This window comes from Chinchilla lanigera, unplaced genomic scaffold, assembly GCF_000276665.1.
Source record: "Chinchilla lanigera isolate Chin_1 unplaced genomic scaffold, ChiLan1.0 scaffold00018, whole genome shotgun sequence".
Classification (NCBI taxonomy): domain Eukaryota; kingdom Metazoa; phylum Chordata; class Mammalia; order Rodentia; family Chinchillidae; genus Chinchilla; species Chinchilla lanigera.
The window spans coordinates 4,322,922-4,344,304 of NW_004955419.1; the positions used below are offsets into that span (position 1 = coordinate 4,322,922).

Consider the following 21,383-nt stretch of genomic DNA (forward strand, 5'->3'; position numbering starts at 1 on the left):
CCCTATTACTAGTGTAGTAATCTTGAGCAAGACCCTCATATCTCAGCACCTCCTGCTCCTCATCTGTAAGCTATAGCTGAGAATACCCACCTCACAGTGGAGGTGAGAGGGACAGACAATGCCTGGTGGTGCTGAGGCACTTGACATTTTCATTCCCATCCCATAAGTGGCTCTGAGTACAGGAACTGGTCTTTCAATTAACTAAAGCTGTTCTGTTTTTGAGCCATAAAAGTTAAGTTCAAACATTTGTGAAAGGTAAAAACGCTAACATCCATATGTTTGGTTAATGATAGCTCTTAGAGTCTTATTACCATTGCTGTCTTTTATATCACAATAGCATACTAAATCCTGTAAGGGTTAAGTCTTTTCCAATTAGTTAACTAGGAACGATATATGATATTTCTTCAGCCAGAAAAATACAAGGAGGTATTTATAGTGTTCTGTCATTAAGAAAAAGTCATTCATTAAGGAATGATTGAAAAAATACTGGTGACACGTTTTATGATCCCCATCTTTTTTTCTTTGCTTTCATTCTATCTTTGAAACAAAATCTTTATCTTGTGTTAAGTGAATAAATATTAATTTAGAAAATTCTTGCTGACCCAACCTTCTGTTCTGTGACTGAGGCAATCTTAAAAATAATTGTAAAGGGCATCCACAGGCTTGTGACACTTAGCATTTTAAAGGCATTTAAAATTATCCAAAATATGGCCAGGACTCATTTTTTCCCCTGAGAGAGGAAGTAGAGGTCTCCTATCTATAAGTCATTGCAGAAGACTCATTTTTGAGTACCTAGCATGTTCTGTGAACTGTGAAAAGCACTTTGTACCACTTTGCTTAATTTGTTCCATACCACCATCTTGTTAGGTAAACAAGAATTACACCCCTTTGTGGGGGAAGCAGCCTCAAAGAGATGAGGTGACAGCTCTGGGGGAGCCCTCTAGTCAGTGAGGGAATCACACCTGTCGCTCTGGGCTGTCTGACTCTACCCTCTATCCCTGTGCTGTGTCCCATACCATCTGTTGCTTCTGAGGGAAGCAGGCAGCATTCTGCGTAACAGGTTCAGGCCAACCTTCTGCCTGATGGGAGCTCAGTTTTTAGGTATCTCCTCCTAGAGCTAAATCCTTTAAAAATTCTGTGAAGTTATTACGAGAATACCAAAGGAGCCCTCATATTTAGAACCTCCTTCTTTTGTCCAAACTTCGGCAGGGTGCTTTGAGTCTTAAAGCCTTTGAGTTTATCTAGTTCTGGATTTGTACCTTTGGTTCATCTTCCATTCTGTTGCTTACGTTATCTGTTAAAAAAAAAAAGACAGAACTGATCATATTCTCTCCTAAGAGCTAAATTCTTGAGTCCAACTCAGAAAGTTCCTCACAGACAGACTCTTTGCACTTCCTCAGTGCCATCATGTCCTCTGCCAAGGAAGATACTTACCTCTGGCCCCATCCCCACCATCCAAAACCATCACCCAAAAAACACACGACCCCACCCCTTATTCTAGGACCGAGCACCTTGAGCCATTTGTTGCTTTTTATGTCTGTGTTTCTGTCATATTTTGTTCCTCTAGATGAAAATGACTTCCCTTTCGTCCAACTGTCTTCCTTATATAACTGGAATGTTAATCTAGTCGTGATGGCCTTCTACAGGGCCCCCACAGCTCTCACTGGGGGGCTGGGTCACAGCACTTCCCAAGTGCAATGCCATTAACTCTCTCCACATCTCTCACTCAAGAGACTTCAAGCTGCTGGAGACCAGACAGTATTGTGTTGTGTTTGTTATTTACCCTCGCTGTCTAGTGCAGGGCTGGCATTTACAGGTACTTCCTAAACATTATAAATGATCCAGCTTGTCAGATTTGGTCTCAAAATCTACCAGGAAAAGTAGATTTTGACCCCTTTTTCTTGGTTTTCTCAAGAGTCACCTTGGACAAATGAGTCAGTCTCCCATCGTGAAGTCTACCAAGGTTTATTCAGGGTTTATCCACTGTAAAGAAAGGTCTCAGAAAACCTTAGCTAACCATCCCTACCCTGGAAATGAGATCAGGATAAGCATGTTATAGGGAGAAGAGCAAAGGCTTTGGTGTGAGCAGTTGTTAAAAAGTACAAGCTACCATTTCATCCTGAGAGCCAATCTGGGAGCTAGGTCATCACAGCTAAGAAATACTTAAGCGAGGAGGTGGGCTTTCTGCTCTGCCCTCCCTCCTGCCTCTCCCACCCCCTTCAGCAAGACCCCCTGCCCTGGAATGACAGGCAGGCTGGAATCACATGTGGCTGTTCATATTTTTTCAAAAGGGTAGTGATGTTTTTATTTATTTAATAGTCAACAAAAAAACATTCATTCATCCATTTATTCGTGCTGGGAATTGAACCCAGGGTCTCCTATTTGCTAAGCATGTGCTTACCACTGAGTTATATCCCCAGCCAAAAAGTAGTGTATAATTTTTGTAGAACATTCCAAGAATGTTAAAATAAAAAAATATTTTATGCATATTATAGAGCCTCCTTCTACACCTAAATATATTATGATTTTCTGTGTTAAATATCTTTCTAGACATAGTCTGGTTTTAATGAATATATACTAGTCATCATTTTGATAGCTTATAATTTACTGTGATCATTCTATTACTGTAAATTTAAATTGTTTCCAATATTGCAGTTATGAATAAAAGAATACTTAAAACATTTTTCTAATTTTTAAGACACTGCATAAGCCATAGAATATATGGAAACAAAGATTACTGAGAGTTTCACAGCCTAGAAATAATCACTATTAATATTTTATCTTTTTCTTCTAGTCTTTCTATGTATACTATATAATATATAGTTAGTGTGTATATATACTGCTTTTTTCATCCTATATTATTTCACAGGTATTTTACAAAACATAATTTTCTTTTTTTAAATTTTAAAGTGAAAGAACCGAAAAACCCACAAAAACTATAAAAATGTTACAGAATTTCAAAACAAGATGATAGGAAATCAACAACGATTGTTGTATTACTTACTGTTATCTTCAAAGTAGTTGCTCAGATTACCAGGTGTAGGTATACAAGATTGATCAAACAATTAGACATTAACTCTTCCTTTCAATAAACCAATAGAAATTATTAGTACAATTATCTTAGCTATCTTGTGTATATATACATATATTTTTTCCTTTCCTTCTTTCTTTCTTTTCTCCTTTCCCTCATCCCAGTTGTTCTTTCCTATTAAGCAGTTTCTTACCCCAAAACATAATTTTCTATTGCCTGGATTCAATATAATTTATTTAGCCGTTCTCTTAGCACATGTTTAGAGGGGTGTGCATATGTGTGTTTTGCTACTAAAAGTAATAAAGAATTATCATAATACAGTACCTAAAAAATTAAGCCACAAAGTTCAATACAGATAAAGTAAATGCATACATTTTCTGACCTTCATTTTAATTTTCTACTTTTATTAGTTATTTATTAAAGGCAGTTTTCTTGCTCTCTTTTTGTATTCTGTGAGCTTAATTTATATGAGAGAAACTGATTTCTGCCAAGAGGTTTGGTGACTGAGCATCCTCTTCCTGAAATTCAATTTTTTTGTCTATTTTTAAAAATTTATAATACAGCCATATTTTGAGTTTTACTACACCAATTTTAGGCTTTTATAACATTATAGACAGCTTCTCCTGATTTATAATAAAGCTATAAACATGAAGATTATTTGAAAAATCAGGATTGGCTAAGGAGTAGGATTTTTATCAGTTACAGTGCAGTGACTAATGGGATCTAATGTCCCAACTTGGTTACTGTGTCCTGGAGGGAGACCCAGCTCCTCAGATTGTGGAGCTTTGGGTTCCCCTCCTCCGTTGAAAGGCACAGTTAAGGAAGCCACTGTGTCAGCAGCTATTCCATGGTTAGAGTACAGAAGGAATGAACATTCTGCCTCGCTTCAGGGCAGCCTTACCATGGCTTCTCACCTTGTTTAAGTTTTGCTCTTATTGCCTCTGTTAGATCCTTCCCAGTGCCATCATGTTTTACAAACAGATCTACACTAAGAACCTACCTTAGTTATTTAGGAAATGAATGAATGATATCAAGCATATAAAGAAGCCTAATGATTGTTCCTTTTTGACAATTTAAAAACACTTAATCAGATGTACAGTGTATGTGCTGTCCAGTGTACACTTTACTGATGCTGTTCCATGAGAAAGAGCTTTTTCAGAGAAGTACCTACTGGTGTGGTAAGTCACACAGACCTAGGTTCTACCTAGGTTGTGGTTATGTGACCTAGGCAAATTCCTTAGACTTTCTATTCACCAGTTTCCTCATTTGTTATCTTGGGATATAATGACACCTTCTTAGAATTACTATGAGGGATTAATAGGCAAATACACCTAAAACTCATGCAGCTATTCCTAAATAAATAGTAGTTTCTACTATGACTATTTTTATGTTTGGTACATCACGAATAGCACAGTAGTAAAGGTGCTTAGAACTAGGTGGATCTTGGCATCATAGTTGAACATTTATATATAAACTCTCCAGCAGGTAGCTGTGCTTTCTCTATGATTTTTTTTTTTTTTTTTTTTTTTTTTTTTTTTTGTCTTTTTGAGACAGGGTCTCTTTATGCAGTTCAGGCTGGCCTTGAGCTCACTTCGTAGCCCAGGCTGGCCTTGATCTCACAACGACCCTCCTGCCTCAACCTCCCAAGTGCTGGGATTATGGGTATGCGCCACCACGCCTGGCTCTACGATTAATTTTGTAGAGAATTTTACCTTGCTCATCCTGGCCCAGAGTTTCTATAAGATTACACAGGGTGGAGCTTTCCTTCAATATAGGACTATCTGGTGGGCAAGACAAATTGCTTTGGCCAAGTGAAGCAAGGAGAAGGGCTGCATGGCTTACTTAAATCCTGGCCTTACCTTTCCTCACCACCTTTACTTTCATTTCCAAAAAAACATTTTGGGAAAAGCCTCTTGGTGAGAGAGTTACTCCATCACTAAAGGTAACTTGAGATCAGGTCCGTTTCCTGTCTGTCTTTATCACCAGCTCTCTAGTTGTAAGGTTCTGCCTTGTACTCGAAGGAGGCTTTGAATATCAGCTGTCTGGAACAATCTCTAGTCTTATCACTTATTTTAATGTTCCTTGCACAGGGTCACTCTTGGATGTGGTGCTCTGGGCAGTCTCACCCCAGAGTGCTTCCCTTCCTTTATTTAACCTCTGACCTGTGAAAACAAGAGTTAATCAAGAGTTCTAAGGTAGCTAAGAGGAAAGGGAAGTGTTTGGTTACAAATTAAATATGAACAAGTCATAAGTCATAAATCTCCAGTAATGCTACCAGTTGTGACTCAAGTTGCATATGGTCCAGAGTGTTTGAGTTATAAATTCAAGTTCAGAGGTCTGTGATTACTTGAGGGTAGGTGCTAGGTTCATTTTCTTTTGGCCTCAAACTCTTTGCCTTCTAAAACACTACTTTTATTAGGTCAGCTACATTTATATCCTACTTTTTTCTGTGTGCCTGTCTCTCCTTCTTCCTTTCTTTACCTGCCTGCCTGCCTGCCTGTGTTGATTGGTGTGCTATTCCATGAATTGAGACAGAACTGCTTCTGTGAGAAAAGTTAAGCATATGGAAAAAGTTGCCAAGGAAAGGCATTGAAGCATAGAGCGTAAATGGGTTTAAGAGACAGCCAGACACTTTTATAGAGAGATTTGCGATCGAATGATAGAACATTCAAGTGGAGATCTGTGGTGGAAATGAACTTAAATGCATGCTATTGGTAGAAATCCAATGCCCTGTCTAATTTAGCATTTCCTTGTCACCATAAGTATACATTTAATGTTTTATACTTTAAATTAAAAAAGACAACACAGTCTGTTAAAGAATCTTCAACAATGGCTATGTTTTTTTCTAGGTAAATTCTTAAAATATACATTTAAGGTAGCAAAGGCTTTGGATCTTGACAGGAAGCACTGGAAATTTAAAATACTCTCTTGCTATTAATGTGTGTAAGTTGAGCTATTCATGTGTGTGTTTCCGAACATAACATGTGCGCTAATTTCTAAAGCAAAAAAAGCGGACACAATGACTGGTGTCCCTGGAGCTGGCAAAGTAAGAAAACACACTGGATTGCTGGGAGGCAGCCAAAGTTGGATTGCTCAGAACACTTCCATCTGAGAGACTTTTGGAAGCAAACTTTCATTTTATCAGGCCATTACAGTGAGAACCACAAGGTGAAATTATTACATCCTAATCTCAGGATTGATTGTTATTCCTGATCATATTATAGAACTAGTGCTGCATTGTATAGAATGAACAGGACTTAGAAATCATTTGTGTTTTGTGTTTGAGCTTGTGTTTAGGACGCGTGTCATGTTAGGGAACTCACTTCACTTCTTTGAGATGTTTTCACATCTGTAAAATGGGATAATAATTCATTTCATATAGTTGTTATGAAGAGTAATATTTCAAAGCATGTAACATTTGATAAATATTTCCTTCCCCCTTTTCCCACTAGCTTTTCATTTCTGACTCTAAAATGAGAATAATAATATCAAATGGTGTCTCAGTGGGATAATTAATTTTGTTGTTTACTTACTGAAAGTAGGACAAGACTTCTTGTCATTTCTTGCCTTTGTGCTTTTTTTTGTTAGTAGTATGTCTCTCTTAGGCTGTGAAAGCTTCAGTAGGATGAGTCTTGGGTAGACTCTCACTAACGCATTACATTCTATTACAGTAGTAATTTTGCCCAGATGATCTGAATGGGGTAAAACTTGCAGGTATGTGGATACATGAGTAGGTAGCCTCATAAATTCTCTTAGGGAAATGATGAAAGGCCTCTGTCCTCACCCTCTCTGGGCTCAGTGGAAAAGACTGAGAATTAGGCTGAGTTGTCAGTGTGGGCGCCATTACTCCCCAGATCTCATGATACCAACACTTCCCCAGTGATAACAGAAAAGTGCCTCTATGCTTTCCTCCCAAGCAATCTCCTTCAATCATCGTACTGCTGTCACAGAAAAAGACAGCGACAAATCCTCTGTCTAAAAGCAACAATTATTGAATATCCATCAAAAGAAAAAGCCTGGTTTCCAAAGTCAAATTTAAGTGTGTGTTTGGGTAGATTTATATAAGCACAGATGTTTTACGGGAGTTTTTTGTGTTTTTTCATATTGCAAATTAATATTTGTACTCATTCATACATTACATTTTCCTGCATAGATGTAATAGGTATCACAATGGGATGTTAATTATGGATATAAATCAGAGATTCTTGAGCTTAACTAGATACTATAATAAATTTAAAACTGGAGATTAGCAGCTATGAGGAAAGCAGAATATTCAAATTGGGCAAGACTGGCTTTGATCTCTCCAAAGGGGTTGTTTTTTTTTCCCTCTCACTTAGGTCCCTTTGACTTTTGATCTCATTAGCAGTAAGAGTACAGCATTATTAGGGCAAAACAATGTGAACAGTATTCCAGGCCCACAGTAGATGTGTCCACATGTTTTCTCCTTATAGTAGCCATGTGGGTGAAGATATTTTACCCCCATTTCACAGACAAAGAGTAACAAGACTCAAACTGTCACTTTTCAGAGACAAAGCTAATACTAAAGTGCAGGTGGCTGTTCTACTTTATGGTTTGTGCACAGTTGATCCGTGAAGTCTCACTTGCTCTGCGAAGATTTTCTGGGACCGTTCCTCTGTCTCCCGAGAGACCCTATATCATGTCACTGCAGCAGGGCTGCTGACATTTTCTGCCAGTGTCTGCTTCCTCTTGACTTTGGAGTACCCCAGGTGCCTTGCAGAGTACCAGGCACGTACTGAGTCTTTTAAAAGGTGTGATGTTGGGACTGAAATCTTCACCTCCACTTTAAATCCCAGAGAGGTGTTCACTGAAGCTAAAAGTGGTTTGCTCAGAAAGGCACAGTGTACTTTTTCCCTGGGGAGGAATGTGTACACCCTGGTGGTTTGAGATCCATAGTCTCATATGTACCTAGTGGCAGGAGCCCTTGCTGGCTTAGTATAATGAGGAGAAAGTATATTGGCAGCCATGCAATAGGAAATAGGCTTTTTGCTCCTTTCCATCTCCACGTGGATAGATGGGAAGTGTAGTAGCGAGAGGGAAATTCACGTTAGAGCTTTGTCTTCAGAAAGTTTGGAGAGAAAAGCAGGACAAATGGGTTAGGGAAAGGAAGAGAAGGGGAGAGTTTGGAGCAGATCCTGAAGAGAACATTGACTGATTCACTGAAAGCTTAGGGGATGCTTGAGCAATTTTAAGGGCTCACTTGTGCTTAAAAGGCTGTTTCCAAATGAAGGTAGTCAGGCTGGATTAGTGATGTTTTGCTCCAGCCCTTGAGCCAGGAACAAGTCATTGGTGGGGTTTACTTGAGTTGGGGGCTGGGGAAGGAACAAGAAATCTTAGGCTTGTTAAGCACACTTTAGTTTACTTTGACTATGTGCTGACCCTATTCTAATTATTTGTCGTAGACTCCAGCAGGACATTAGCTGGGTGGTTTTTAATCATGAGTGATTTTCCTAACCAAAATGCTGCCTGCCATATTTGGATCCCCACCTCCCAACAGGAGGTGGTTGGCTGTTACTCTGCAGCACTCCCAGTAGTGGCTTTAATAGAATATAGAGATAAGTTGCATCTGGGGGAGGGGACGGGGAGACTATGACTTAATGAATGTCTGATATGTGCCAGGCACAGGTGAAAGTTATGCTTCTTGCTCTCATGGAGCTGACGCTAGTGGCAAAGCATATCGTATCAACTGTGGTGAGTCCTAGCAGAGTAAACCTAGGACGCTTCTATCCTGGAAATAAAATGCATCTGTTTAAATGAAGACCCAAAAGTTCACAGTAAAAAATTGGGAAAAGTTTAGGATTTTATCTTGAAAAAGTAAATCTAAATTTTTGAAAGAAAAAGAAAACATATTTCAACAAGGTTTAGCTTTTAATTCCAACAATGCATTAATCCTTTGGAAGAATAAATAATGAGTCAAATGGTTTTTCGAGGAGGGTTGTAATTCCTCTGACTTCATAACACTTTGTGTTTGACTTTCACAGCATAATCATAAAAGGAGTCACTTTTTCTAAAAGTATTGGAGGACTTCAGTTTCCCAAAGGCTTCTCTTCTCCTTTGATATTGAAATCATTTTCTTTTGATGTGGCTGTTGTGTCACTGCACTTGTTTTTTTGGTATTCCTTTTTTGTTTTTTTGGCTTGTTAACTGGGTTAGTGCTGCCAGGTCTTCATTTGATGGTGACTTTGCCTCAACATGGAGCAGGTGTCCAACGTCTCTGACATGGGCTTCATGAAGTTCTGTGTCCTATGTATGGGCTATAGTTGTATTTTACAGCCAATTTGCATTTTATTGTAGATAATTTGAGTGAAACACGGACAGAGGAGCAGGGCTAGATGCTAGATTGCCTCAAACTTTACTGTGTGAGGCAACCACAACTTGATAAGTGTTCTCTTATTACAGCTCTGCTTTCTGACCCACTGTCTGATCACAGTCATGTGGAGTTTCTGTAGGGTGCTGGAGGAGCCGCTGGCCCAGGTAACAGGGTTCAGAGAGCTTCCCACAGCTCAGATGAGTGAGAATGGTAGGTAGGGAAGAGCAGGAAAATGTTCCAGTCCTGCATCAGGTGTCTCATATGCACTTCAGTTGTATAAGTTAGGCAATTGTTTGTATCTTTTTTTTTTTTTGAAACCAGAAATGAAACTCAAGACCTTGTGCTTGCCAGGCAGGTGCTTTGCCACTGACCTATATCCCTGACCCTCACATCTTTTTATAGAGGAAGAGACTGAGTTTGAGAGACTGCTTTCCCAAGATATTGATCCGGGAAGTTGCAGAACTAAGAACCAATCCAAGATTATTGAACTCAGATCTGTGTTCTTCCCAGAACTTTTTAAAATTTGGAGGGTTTGGTTTTGAGTTAATATGAAAGCTTTAAATACTGCATGCCAAATGAACTTAACCCAGGACTGCTTCGCAATCTGATGAATCTTGGCAAAATCTGTGGACAGGAAATAAGAAAAGGAGGGATAATACCTCTCTTTGACTCCCTAGGGTAGAGTTTCAGGTGCTCTTAAACCAAGAACAATGGGAAACCACTATTCTTTATCGCTTTTCCTGGTCTTAATCCAAGTGTGAGTAGGTGCAACTCTACCTTGAGTCCTGCCCAGGAGGTGCTGCTTCACTGTACCTTCTGATATGATGTACCTGAGCGTTTACATGGCAAAACCTTACTATAAGTTCATTCCCCTTTTATGTATAATATTACAATAAATTCATTTTCTTTTCCTTCCAAAGTAGAGCCAAAGCATTATATCGATCTTTTAAAAATTATGTGGATAAATGAATTATATTAAGACTCCCTTTTTAGGATAGCAAATTGTTTACTGGTTCTGATAAAGTGAAGATCTACTGGGCTGTGCTGAAGAAGAGGGTGAGATAATCATTTTCTACCATGTTCTCAGTACTCATCCTCAGGATATTATTCCTCCTTACCTGTCCTTTTGGTTCCCCACCAAAATAACAGAATAACGGCGCGGCCCATCAGTTTGGCCTTTCAGAGTCTGGCCCTGCCTGCCTTCTAGCCTCAGCTCTTGCCCTTGCTCCAGCCCTTACTTGTAAGAATTTTTCTGCCTGTAATGCTTTTTGCCCCCACCCCTTTCAGCTTTTCTCCCATTCACTGGTCACCAGCTCCCTCTGGACCTAGCCCGAGCTCTTCCTTTTCTGTGAGATGGGAAGTGACTCTCATCGTCTCTCTGTCAGATGTCTCTCCCTATACCCGTGCTATGAAACTTTTCATTTATTTTCCAACACATGTCATTCTGGCTCATGTACCTACAATATTTTTGATGAAAAGACCCTCTCCCCCTTTTTTGCTGTTTTTAACAATAACAAACTTATGGAAAAGTCCTGAGTACAACAGAAAGGGCTTTTTTTCCTGTCCTATTTGAGACCTATTCCTAAAATAATACCCAGAATCCCTAAACAATTTAGTGTGTATTTTTAAAAAGAACATTATATGACAGTCATAAAAATCAGAAAATTCCGGTTGGGGATGTGGAACCCTTTAATGGAAGAGCACTTACCTAACGTGTGAGGCCCTGGCTTCCATCCCCAGCACCATTCCAAAAATCAGAAAATTGGTGTTCATTTTGATACAACGCAACTATAACTCTTGTATTTCTCTTGCTCAAGTTTTTTTTTTAACATAATAAACTTCAGTGTCGATGTTGCATTTATGTCATGTCTCTTCAGTCTGCTCCTGTTCTTCAGTGTTCCCTAGACCTCTATGAACATGACAGTTAGACTCTCATTTTAGAGAATGTCCCTCAGTTCGGGTTTATCTGCCATTTCCTCCGGATGCACTTCTGCTACTTTGGCAGGAACGTGATACGCATGATTCTGTGTTCTTCTGTTGTACTGGCTCAGGTAGCACAGCCTTTCAGTTTGTTCCACTTCTGGAGTAAGTTAGTGTCCTGAGGCTTCTTTCTTTTTCCTTTCATTTGTGAAGAAAGAACTTGGAAACTATGTGAGTAACTCCATCCCTCATCAAACTTCGGATTCATTTCTTTTACATCAGAATTGGCTGTTGGGTTCTTGTTTTAGTGTATGTAACTTCTTTCTATTGTTATTTGTTTTACCATTCAAATTGTCATTGACTTTGTCAGTGGGAACCCCTCCTTAGCAGCTTTTGTGTCCTCTTGATATGCGCAGGTCATGTGTTGAGCACAAAGCATTTCCCAGCCCCCACCTTCCAACCTGACATTTCTTCATGTGCCTTGGTTCCTTTTAGTGGAGAACGGTATTTAGAAACTAAGCTCTGGGCACTAAGTGTGCTCCTTATAATTGAAGTATCTCTGCTTCCAGGCCTTCGCCGTGGTTAAACCTAGAGAATATATTTATGCATATAATCTCTATGTGCATATTTGTATTTCTCTTTCCTTTATCCCTGTCTGCCTACCTATTGAGTGAACACCCTGATTTCACATTAGAGGCCATGTGGGGAGGAGTCCTGCTGTACTACCTGAGCTCTTCTAGGTTTAGGACTTTAGTTGGCTTCACTGAGGAGAAAACCTCTTCATCTGACTGTCAGGAGTAAAGGGAGAGAAGGCCTCTCCTAAGTCAGGGTTGGTGAGAACAGCATGGATCCAGGCTGCTGCCTGAGAAGAGATCACTCCTCTCTGGGCTTTCCCCTCTCTGCTGGTGGCGTCCTGACCCAATGCTCCATTTCAGTGTTCCTATTCTATCCAAAAGTTTAAGTGCTTGGGAATGGTTCCCAGATCCCCCTCCCCCAACATTTACCCTCCGTTGTCTACATGCCTCTCCTCACAGCTCATACAGTGGCCTTCTTGAATGCAGGGACTCCTTGTCATTCTGCCCCCAGCTTTAGACTGAACCCAGTGCATGAATGAAGATGCAAGCGGTTGTATGAAGGTAGCAAGCACAGCAACAGCAAAGAGCTTTGGGCTTTTTAGGTGGCCAGGGAGGAGCAGCTTAATGGAGTGTTTACTTCCTGTCTCTGACGGGGAAGTATTGTTGACTCACTGATGACAGATATACACAAAATGGAGTGGAGGCTCCATATCCTCACCTGCAGCCTCCAGGCAGCACAGGCTGTGGTGCCAGCACTAATGAAGCAGGCCCGGAAACGCCACAGGACGAAACTCAGCTGTGAACCCTGGCCTCCCAGCCGGGAAACAGGGGCCCTTTGAAGAAGAAGACAGCTGGGTTTTGGTTTCAGACCTTAACACTGCCATCGCTAGATACTCATCTGTCAACGCACAGGGGACAACATGTGGAGAACAGTTGTGTCCGGTCAGGCTGAAGGGGAAAGAAATGGCCGGTTTCCAGGGTAGCTGTAAAACCGCTCCAGCCAGTAGTTCTGCCTAGTGCAGCCAAAAAGAATTGATTTGGTGAGGTGGGGGCTGCGTGTGAGAAGCTGAGCTGTCTGCTGTGGGCCAGGTGGTCATCTTCCTTGCCATGTCACCTTCCATCAGCTCACAGCAAGTGAGAAAGTCGAGGCTGGAGGCTCTGTGCTGAAGTCGTGAGAGTCAGAATTTAGTTGTCTGCAACTGTTTCGACATACTATGCTGTGGACCTGCACCTTCGGCAAAGCCAACCTGCCCTACCACACTTCATCCAGGTTTCCTCACGGGAACTCAGCTTCCCTTTCATTTACTTGAGGCCAGTATTTCCTCTTCTTGGCCTTTTCCCTCTCTGCTGCCTCCCAGTTGCTGACTTTAACTAGTGGTATTTTCCTCTCAGGAAAAGAAAGATTTGTAACCCTTGGTTGAATTTGTTTACTAAGAGTCCTCTAATCTGTGCAGGAGTTTTCTTCTGAGGGGATTTCTTGTTATACTCTAATGGCTTTTAACTGGCCGAGGTTTATTTAGCAGAAGAGGAAGGGAGACGATATCTCCTGCCTAATCCCTCTTGAATGTTTACATTTCTCTGCAGTCACAGAGTCCGCCAGTGGAGAGTGCAGCAGCCATTTGCTCTGGAACAGTCCATATGTGGCTGCCAGAGCTGATGGAAACATATTAACATAAGTGATAATACTGTCATAGGAGTGAAAAGTTAAGTTGCTTATCAGTGTATTTTGATAAGCTACTTAAATTTTACAGTAGCATGTGCTGGCTTCAGACAGACGTCACCGATAGGGGATTGTGCACTTTATCTGTCCTCTCTATTGCCTCTCACTTCATTCATTACCCTCAGCAGTGCAGCCAGTAATCTGCACGGGATGCTGATTCCCTCTCCGGGCAGGATGTCACATGTGCTCTCTGCCTTGGGTAGAGCTCTCTATCAGTAATGGACGCCATTAGCTCAGCAGGACAGACACGAGCATGGAACAAGTGCTTAGTATGATGCTTCTCACATGCCTTTTCTGTGTAGCTTTGGAAAAGTTCCTTAGAAAAAATCATGCTACTTAAAGCAAGTGGAAAAACTTTTTTGGAGCAGAGATGCTTTTCAGTCATCTTCCATAGCACAGAAGTGACTTTGCCCTTGGTCTTTGTCTAGTTGTGTTTGTCCAGTAAACACTTACCATTGACTGTGCGCCAGGCTCCGTTCTTGACACTGGGAAACAAAGAGAAGGAAAGTGTGCTCCTTCCTCTCTGCACACAGTCTGTGAAGAAGACAGGAGCATCCTTGAGTACTATATCATGTATGGGATGTTGTACTAGGAATATGTGTGTGATCAAGGGAGTACAGAAAAGGCGGAGTTAGGGCATGTGAGGCAGAGACAGGGAAGAGGTGGGGTCCTGTTAGGATGAGCAGAAATCAACTAGACTAGACCGCAAAGGTCTGAGAGAGAAAAGGGCCAAGGCACGCTAGCTCAAGCAGGCTAGAGGATGTCTGATGTTCCTGGAATGAGACTGCCATGAGACGAGCAGGAACATGACCAAGCAGAAAGAGACAACCAGAGACGTAGTCAAGGACCTGACAAGAAAGATCCTTGAAAACCATCCTAGGTGCCGACTGCTAGATGGAACACCATTGCAGGAATTTAATCCAGTATGTAAAGCAGATTTGCATTTTAGAAATGCCAAAGAGTCACACAAAGGGTGGCCTTAAACAGTTAGGTCAACAGCCAGGCCATCTTGCAAGTCTTGAGAAGCAGTGGTCAGGACCTGGTGCAGGGCAGTGGGCATAAAGAGTTAATCATGTTGCAGCCAGTATAGAGTAGGTGCATTAGAGGTACAAGGAGGTACAAGATCTGGTGTACCAACAGGAGTGGTTTGGGGTGCATGAGGCCTGTGGGACACCTTGCAGATACCAGCAGCTATTTGTGTTCAGTCATGAGAATTGGATAGATCCTGTTCTGGGGATGGTGGGTATGGTTCAGGAGGCCTGAGGACCACTCAGAGATGGGCCTGATTGCCGAGTTGGCTTTGAATTCCTTCCTGTGAACCTGTCTAGCTTTGAGGCATGGGAATAATTTATAACGGACATTCACTCCTCTGACTTGCACAGGCAGTTTTTTAAAAATCCTAGAAATAATTAGCATTTTGCCCATCTGTGATTTCAGCAGTCTTACGACAGGAAGACTCTTCAGGATATAGAGAAAAACCCCAGTGTATCAGTCTTCAGTTGGGTCCTGGTTCTGTTTTTTGACTTGCATACTAATATTTCTGTTTCTTCTTCCCTCAGCTATCTCCCGTGGTTCGAGGTATTTTATAAAATACTTAACATCTTGGCAGATTACACAACAAAAAGACAGGTATTTGCCTTTTTAAAAAATAATTCCTTTTAACAAGTAAACTTTAATTTGTATGATTTTGAAAGCAATACATGTGTTATATTTCACTAAAACATTTACCAAAAAGGAATACACTCATTATATATAGTGGGAAATTCAGAAAATATGGGAAGGAAAAGAAAATCACCCTTAATCTAATCTGACCCAACTTTTTTCCCTAAAATAAGTACTGCTAGTATTGGGGTTGTTTTCTTCTGTATTTTTTTCTTTGAGTTAAAGAAATAATAGACCCTTAGCATTTATAGAATTAATATTCACAAATGTTTAATATGCCCAAGCAGCCCTGAAAGCTCTTGACGTGAATGAAATTATAATTTTGCTGAGGTGCTGATTTGAATTGTTCATGTCATGCTGCAGGTTTAGCGTTTGTAAGTGATAAACTTAATGCCAGTTAAGTGACAGTCCAGCTGCCCAAGTTCCCATTTTGATAAAACTTTGTGGTGCTTTCACAGTAATTTCTCTATAAGTGTCTGAAAATTACTTAAAAAGTTCAGCTGTACCTAGTTGTACTTTTGGAAGAAATGGTATACTAAGATCTCATCCCTGGACAATAGAGGTGAATTGGACTATATTGAGATTTTGTGGCCCATATATTCAGGTACTATTATAACAATCATTTCTCTCATGCTGTTAAAAAATGTAAGCATTTATTGTGGCTGCAAAACATTATATCATGTACCTAGACTTACAGAAATAGTCTGCTCTTACTGGACATTTTAATTATGTGGGATTTTTTCATGATTATGAAAAGTACAGCCTTTAGCATGTTTGAGCATGAAGCATTTTCTTTATTTTGGATTATTTCCTTACAGGAAAGAATCTACTGTTATGCACTGCTTCTCATTTCATTGGTCCCAGACCTTTTTAATTCTATGGCAAATAATATTCTGAGATAGCTGTATTTCCTGAAACGCATTTTGGGAAATGCCATTTGGGAAGAAAGGTGGAAATTGTATAGATAATGTATAAATCTTTCTTTAAGTTAGATTTACTCCCAGTTAGGTCACAGTAAAAGAAAGGAGATGTAATAGAAATGGAAATGGTTCTCTTGATCAGTATACTCATTCTGAAAGAAGTTTAGGTGTCTGCAAGTCTGTCATTAAAAAGTGATTTACTTTTTGATAGATGAGTTAGGAGGCTGCCTTGGGTCTGGATATTGATTTTTTTATTTACAGTTATCTTTAATCAGACATACAGATTTTCACTAAAATTTGAAAAATATCTTTAATAAATAAAATTATATAACATATAGCCTCTTAACAGTTTTTGAATTGGAGATTGATTCACAGTTTTTGAAAAACAACAGTAGAACTTAGTATACTTTTTTTTTTTTCAGGAAACATTGGATAGATACAACATAGGCATAGGGGAGACCAGATTATGACCCTGTAAAATGAGTCTGCCTTTCCTCTAGGCCATTCCTCCAGCAAGGCCTCTGCCTCTTGGTGTGTTAGAGACTGCTTTTGTCAGTTGGAACTTATTTCTCCTGAAGCCATGATTCTTTTTATGAAGTTTCTTCTGGTTGCAGGAGTTATGATGCACATGGTAGAGAATTTGTCTGCATTTGGCTAGTTTGCAAGGTGTTGGCCACCATATTAGAATAAGAGGAAGGAGTTTGCATTAGAAGAAGAAAGAAAAAGAAAGAAAGAAAGAAAGAAAGAAAGAAAGAAAGAAAGAAAGAAAGAAAGAAAGAAAGAAAAGAAATAAAGAAGAAAGAAAGCAAGCCAGAATCACCCTGCTCCAAATCCCTAAACTTTTCCCATCCACACATCTTTGGGCAAGTTGGGTAAGATAGGTTTCTCCTTTGCAGTGTTTGTGTATATGTGTGTATGTGTGTGACCATGGCAGCTCTGCAAGGAGTGTCCTAGCCACAGCCTGATTACCATTCCCCGAATGGGACCCTGAGGGCATCGGTGTAGAAGGGCTAGTAAGACAAGGAGGTGTCTGAGCTGAACAGCAGCCTGTTCAGGGTGTGAGTGCCCAGATCCTGATTTCCGAATACCATTCTCCACTAAAAGGAACCAGGGCTCCTTGAGGAAAGGGCTGGCTCCAGTGTTGGAGCAGGGAGAATATAGGATGAGCCTAAAATGTCTTTTGTACCAAGAAGTAAGGAAGTGCTCAAGACATGATAGGAACATACCAGAAGGACAAAAACAAATCTGAAGGGCCAACGGATGCCACTGGTCCTATCTGGTAGCATAAAGACAAGTCATGATAGCAAAGGGTTATAGCCGACTAAGTAAGCCAGAAACCAGATGCCCAGTATCATATAAATAGCAAATGAATAAATTAAAAATTTGTGGAATGCAACATTTACATTATCACTCTACAAAATATTTAGTAAATACAAAGGTTGTCATCTCACAGTAGAAAACCAGACGAATTAAGTGATGAAAGCAAATATCAATAAAGAAACAAATTGGAATTTTATTCATGAAAAATACCAGACAATTGAGAATCTACAAAATGGGTGAGTTCATGTCAAGGTTGTACACATCTAGGAAAGATGGAGGGGCTATTCCAGACAGAAGACAACAAGAGAGAACAGGATCTAAAGATTAGATGGTAATGCTGCATGAAGGTTAATTTTCTGATCATGATAATTATCTGCGCTTATGTAGGGGAACATCTTGTTTGTATCTGTGAATGAGGGGCGTAATGTTAGCAACTTATTCTCAGACAGTTCAGGAAATGAAAAGCTTTTTATACCATTTCTACAACTATTCTGTAAATTTTAGACTGTTTCAGAGCAAAACAAAATGCATATGCCCACACCTATAAACTCATGTCTTCTGTGAGAAACTTGATTGTCAGTGTTCAGATGGAAACAAGCTTGTAGTCCAGATTCATCTTCTTTGTTCCTTTCCTTAAGTTCACTTCCAAATGCAAAGAGGATTCTGGGATTGAACACAATAAACCTGCATTTTACCCCAGGCTGTGCAGCTTAGTGTCTGATGTAAGACATGTTGCTTTACTTTTCAGGGCCTCAGTCTTCATATCTGTGAAGAGGGGTGGTTGGGAGGATCAAATACATAACAAATAGATACCAGTGTAAACTTATTACTATTATATTAACAGAAAGAATTCTACCAGGTGGGAGAAATGCCTTTTGAATCATTCTAAGAGCAGTGTTCTTTTGAGCATTTTAAAGGCAAATCTGTTTTCAATTGAATAATTTGTACTGCTTTGTATGTCATTCTGTTGCTCAGTTTCACTAATTAAAATGCACAGCCACCATCCTATATTGTATGCTGGTATACTTAGTTCATTTCTAACTTTCCATAATTGGAGGCTGCCATGTGTACCACTCAATAAAATTAATTGAGGGTAATGATGATGAAGACAAGATCCACAGTGCCATCGTTATTTCTCCTAGCCACCCCCGCCCTGGAAGCTCAGATTGTTTGCATTTAACAGTTGTTGCTATGGAGTTGAAGGGATAGATTTACTGAGAGCTTATGGTATATGATCCATAAAAGGTGGTCATGGTAGGTGTCTCACTGAGCAGAAAATGTCAAACTCAATGTGGGAGGATCTGTTTGGCTCTTACGTTTGAGCCATACACAGTGTCTTTGGTCCAACCCTACTTGAATATCAAGCTATTCCTATAACGGGGCTAGCGTTGACCACCATCTCACTCATCCAGCCAAACTCACTGTGTGCCCGGACCTCATAAGGGCTCAGTGTTGTGTTCTGATTGAGGCCTACTATTTCTTTCAGGAGAGTCAGTGGAATGAACTTCTTGAAACTCTGCACAGACTTCCCATCCCTGACCCAGGCGTGTCTGTCCATCTCAGCGTGGTAAGTGGGGCAGAAGAGTAGCCATCCTGAGAAAGCATTTCGTTATGAACAGTCAGAGGGAGCTGGCCAAATGGGATCATCTTGGTTATCTGCACCTCCTCCCTCTCCTACCTTGAATACTCTGAGAACTGTGGGCGTAAGGCAGACAGGGGGAACTTCTTCCTTGCCCTAAGACTCCAGGAGAAATGGATGATCCCCAAATGCCCCAAGGCTGTTTTCTGGCCCTCACCCGTTCACCTGCACCTTCTTGAACCCAGATGCTAGGGAGAAATAGGATGGTTGGCCCTGCCTGCCTTCTTAGCCCCCGTCCTGGACTCCCTGGTCACCTTTTGCCCTTGGTGCTGCTGCGCATCCCCCACTGCTGAAGCCCGTCCTGCACCCGCAGCCTTCAGTGTTGTCTCTCCCTATTTGCCAGGTCTTGCGTACACATCCTTCAGGATCAACCCTCATTTTCTTTCCACAGAAATCTTCCCTTGACCCTGCAGACTTAGCTAAAGCTTCTCCTGAGTTGCTCCAAGTACCTTTTACACTTCGTAGGAATTAGTTTTACCACATTAGAATGATTTGCTGGACTGAATGTCCCTTCAGTACAGAGAGTGAGAGTGCTTAACATGGTTTCTGCTGTACAGTAGTAACCATTTCTTTGAATGCTTCTAAATATGTGCTGCATCTTCTGCAGTGTGCCAGGGTGCAATTCCTCTGTACTACCTATTGGGAGATTGGTTGCCTGTTTTGCCAGTGACCTGGGTAATCTTAATCAAGACCTTTAACTTTGTGAGCCTTAATCTCCTCATCTGTTAGATAAGGCATTAGAAGATGTTCAGGAGATCTTTTCTGTATTTCAGTTACTGGAATTTTCTTAATGCCCTAGGTTAAAGGCTTGTCATTACCTTCATCAGAATTCTCAGGTCGACAGACAGCCTTTCCAGGTATCCATGATTATCCAGGAGTTATTTCTCTTAGGTTGTGGGACCTGAAAGTTTTCTCTTTCAGCTTTATTAGAACCAGGTACAGTGTTGGTGTTCAGTGGTTAGGAAAATATATACCCAGTGAGGAAAATTAATATTTCTTATAGGTTTCTCCAGATGATAAAATTGAAAGCCATATTGCTACCAGTAACTAATAACAGATCTATTATTTTATTTTTAACTTACACCAAATATATATCTCTCACGTTCAAAACAGTTCCACAAAACGGATACCACCATTCTTATCTCATAGATGAAAGGTTTAGAAAGGAAAAGATACTTTCTCATGCCAAGTCATATGGTTAAGAAATGATAACATTTGAGTTTTTCAACCCAGGGCTGGCTTCAAAGCGATTTGGATTTTCATGATAACATGTGTATTGAAAGAAGGGAAAGAGGGAGAAAAGGAGAGAAGGAGGAAAGGAAGGAAGGATAGAAGGAAGGAATTTATAGAGGTTTTTGTGCATTTTAATAGAGCAGGGGAGGAAAGAAACCTTGCTACAAAAATTCCTGCAGGCAAGGGGCTTCTGTTTAGAAAAGAACAAATGAGCTTTAGTCCTACCGTAGACCTCACTAAAGCTAAGCAATCCTGCCTTTGTCTCTGTCTCTTTCCCTAAGCAGCTTGATCTCACTGCTTCAATCTGTAATGACATCCGACAGGTAGCTGTAGAGGAGCCGACTGGGTCACCAGCTGCCGGAGAGGAAGGGCCACTCCTTCCCCGAATGGTTGCACAGGCAGTCTGCTGCCAGGTCTCAAGGACAAGCCAGCTTGGGCAAGAGGAACTGTTGGGGTGTGCAGCTGTTTCATGCTAGTGGTTTCTAGGAATGTTTCTGACCTCCCCTAGTCTCCAGCATTTCATGGGCAATGGAGCAAGACAGAATCTCAAAGGACAGCCCCTGGGACTACTTGTGCTGGAATTGCGTTGGCTCGCTATTTACAATCCATTACATCTGTAAAGGCAACTTTTTTTTCCCCTTTTCACTATGAATTCTCTCCAGAGTTCCACTCTGATTTTGAAGGCTAGTCTCATCTAGATTATAAATCCCAAAATGTTGGTAAAATGTCAGTCCTGGACTTAGTATCTTTAGTCATTCTATAAAAGAGCATTTTTATGTGTCTGATATATATGATTGAGAAAAATAGAAATGCAAGCTAGTAGTTGAGAGCAAATAATAATTTTAAGATACCATTTATTAAATAGTAGGCACTGCATATAGATAATGTTTATTCCTCACAGCTTATTTTGAAGTAGACAGTTTAGTTCCTACTCACAGATTCCGAAACAGAGGTTCTGTGTTATTAAGTAAAGTTGCCTGAGCTCACATAGCTATTAAGTGGCTGTCGCTTGAGCCAGTTCTTTCTCTGACTGTG

The 21,383-nt window shown here is 40.5% G+C and overlaps 1 protein-coding gene across 2 annotated transcripts in view; it reads left to right on the forward strand.

The window, feature by feature from the left end:
• The window catches only part of Dennd1a (DENN/MADD domain containing 1A), a 484,908-nt gene that overhangs the window by 202,827 nt on the left and 260,698 nt on the right, over nucleotides 1–21,383 (forward strand). For both annotated transcript variants that reach the window (XM_013513192.1, XM_005382503.2), the window contains 2 exons: nucleotides 15,134–15,203; nucleotides 18,963–19,043. In XM_013513192.1, the coding sequence (XP_013368646.1) occupies nucleotides 15,134–15,203; nucleotides 18,963–19,043 (151 nt within the window). The remainder of the gene's footprint in view (nucleotides 1–15,133; nucleotides 15,204–18,962; nucleotides 19,044–21,383) is intronic.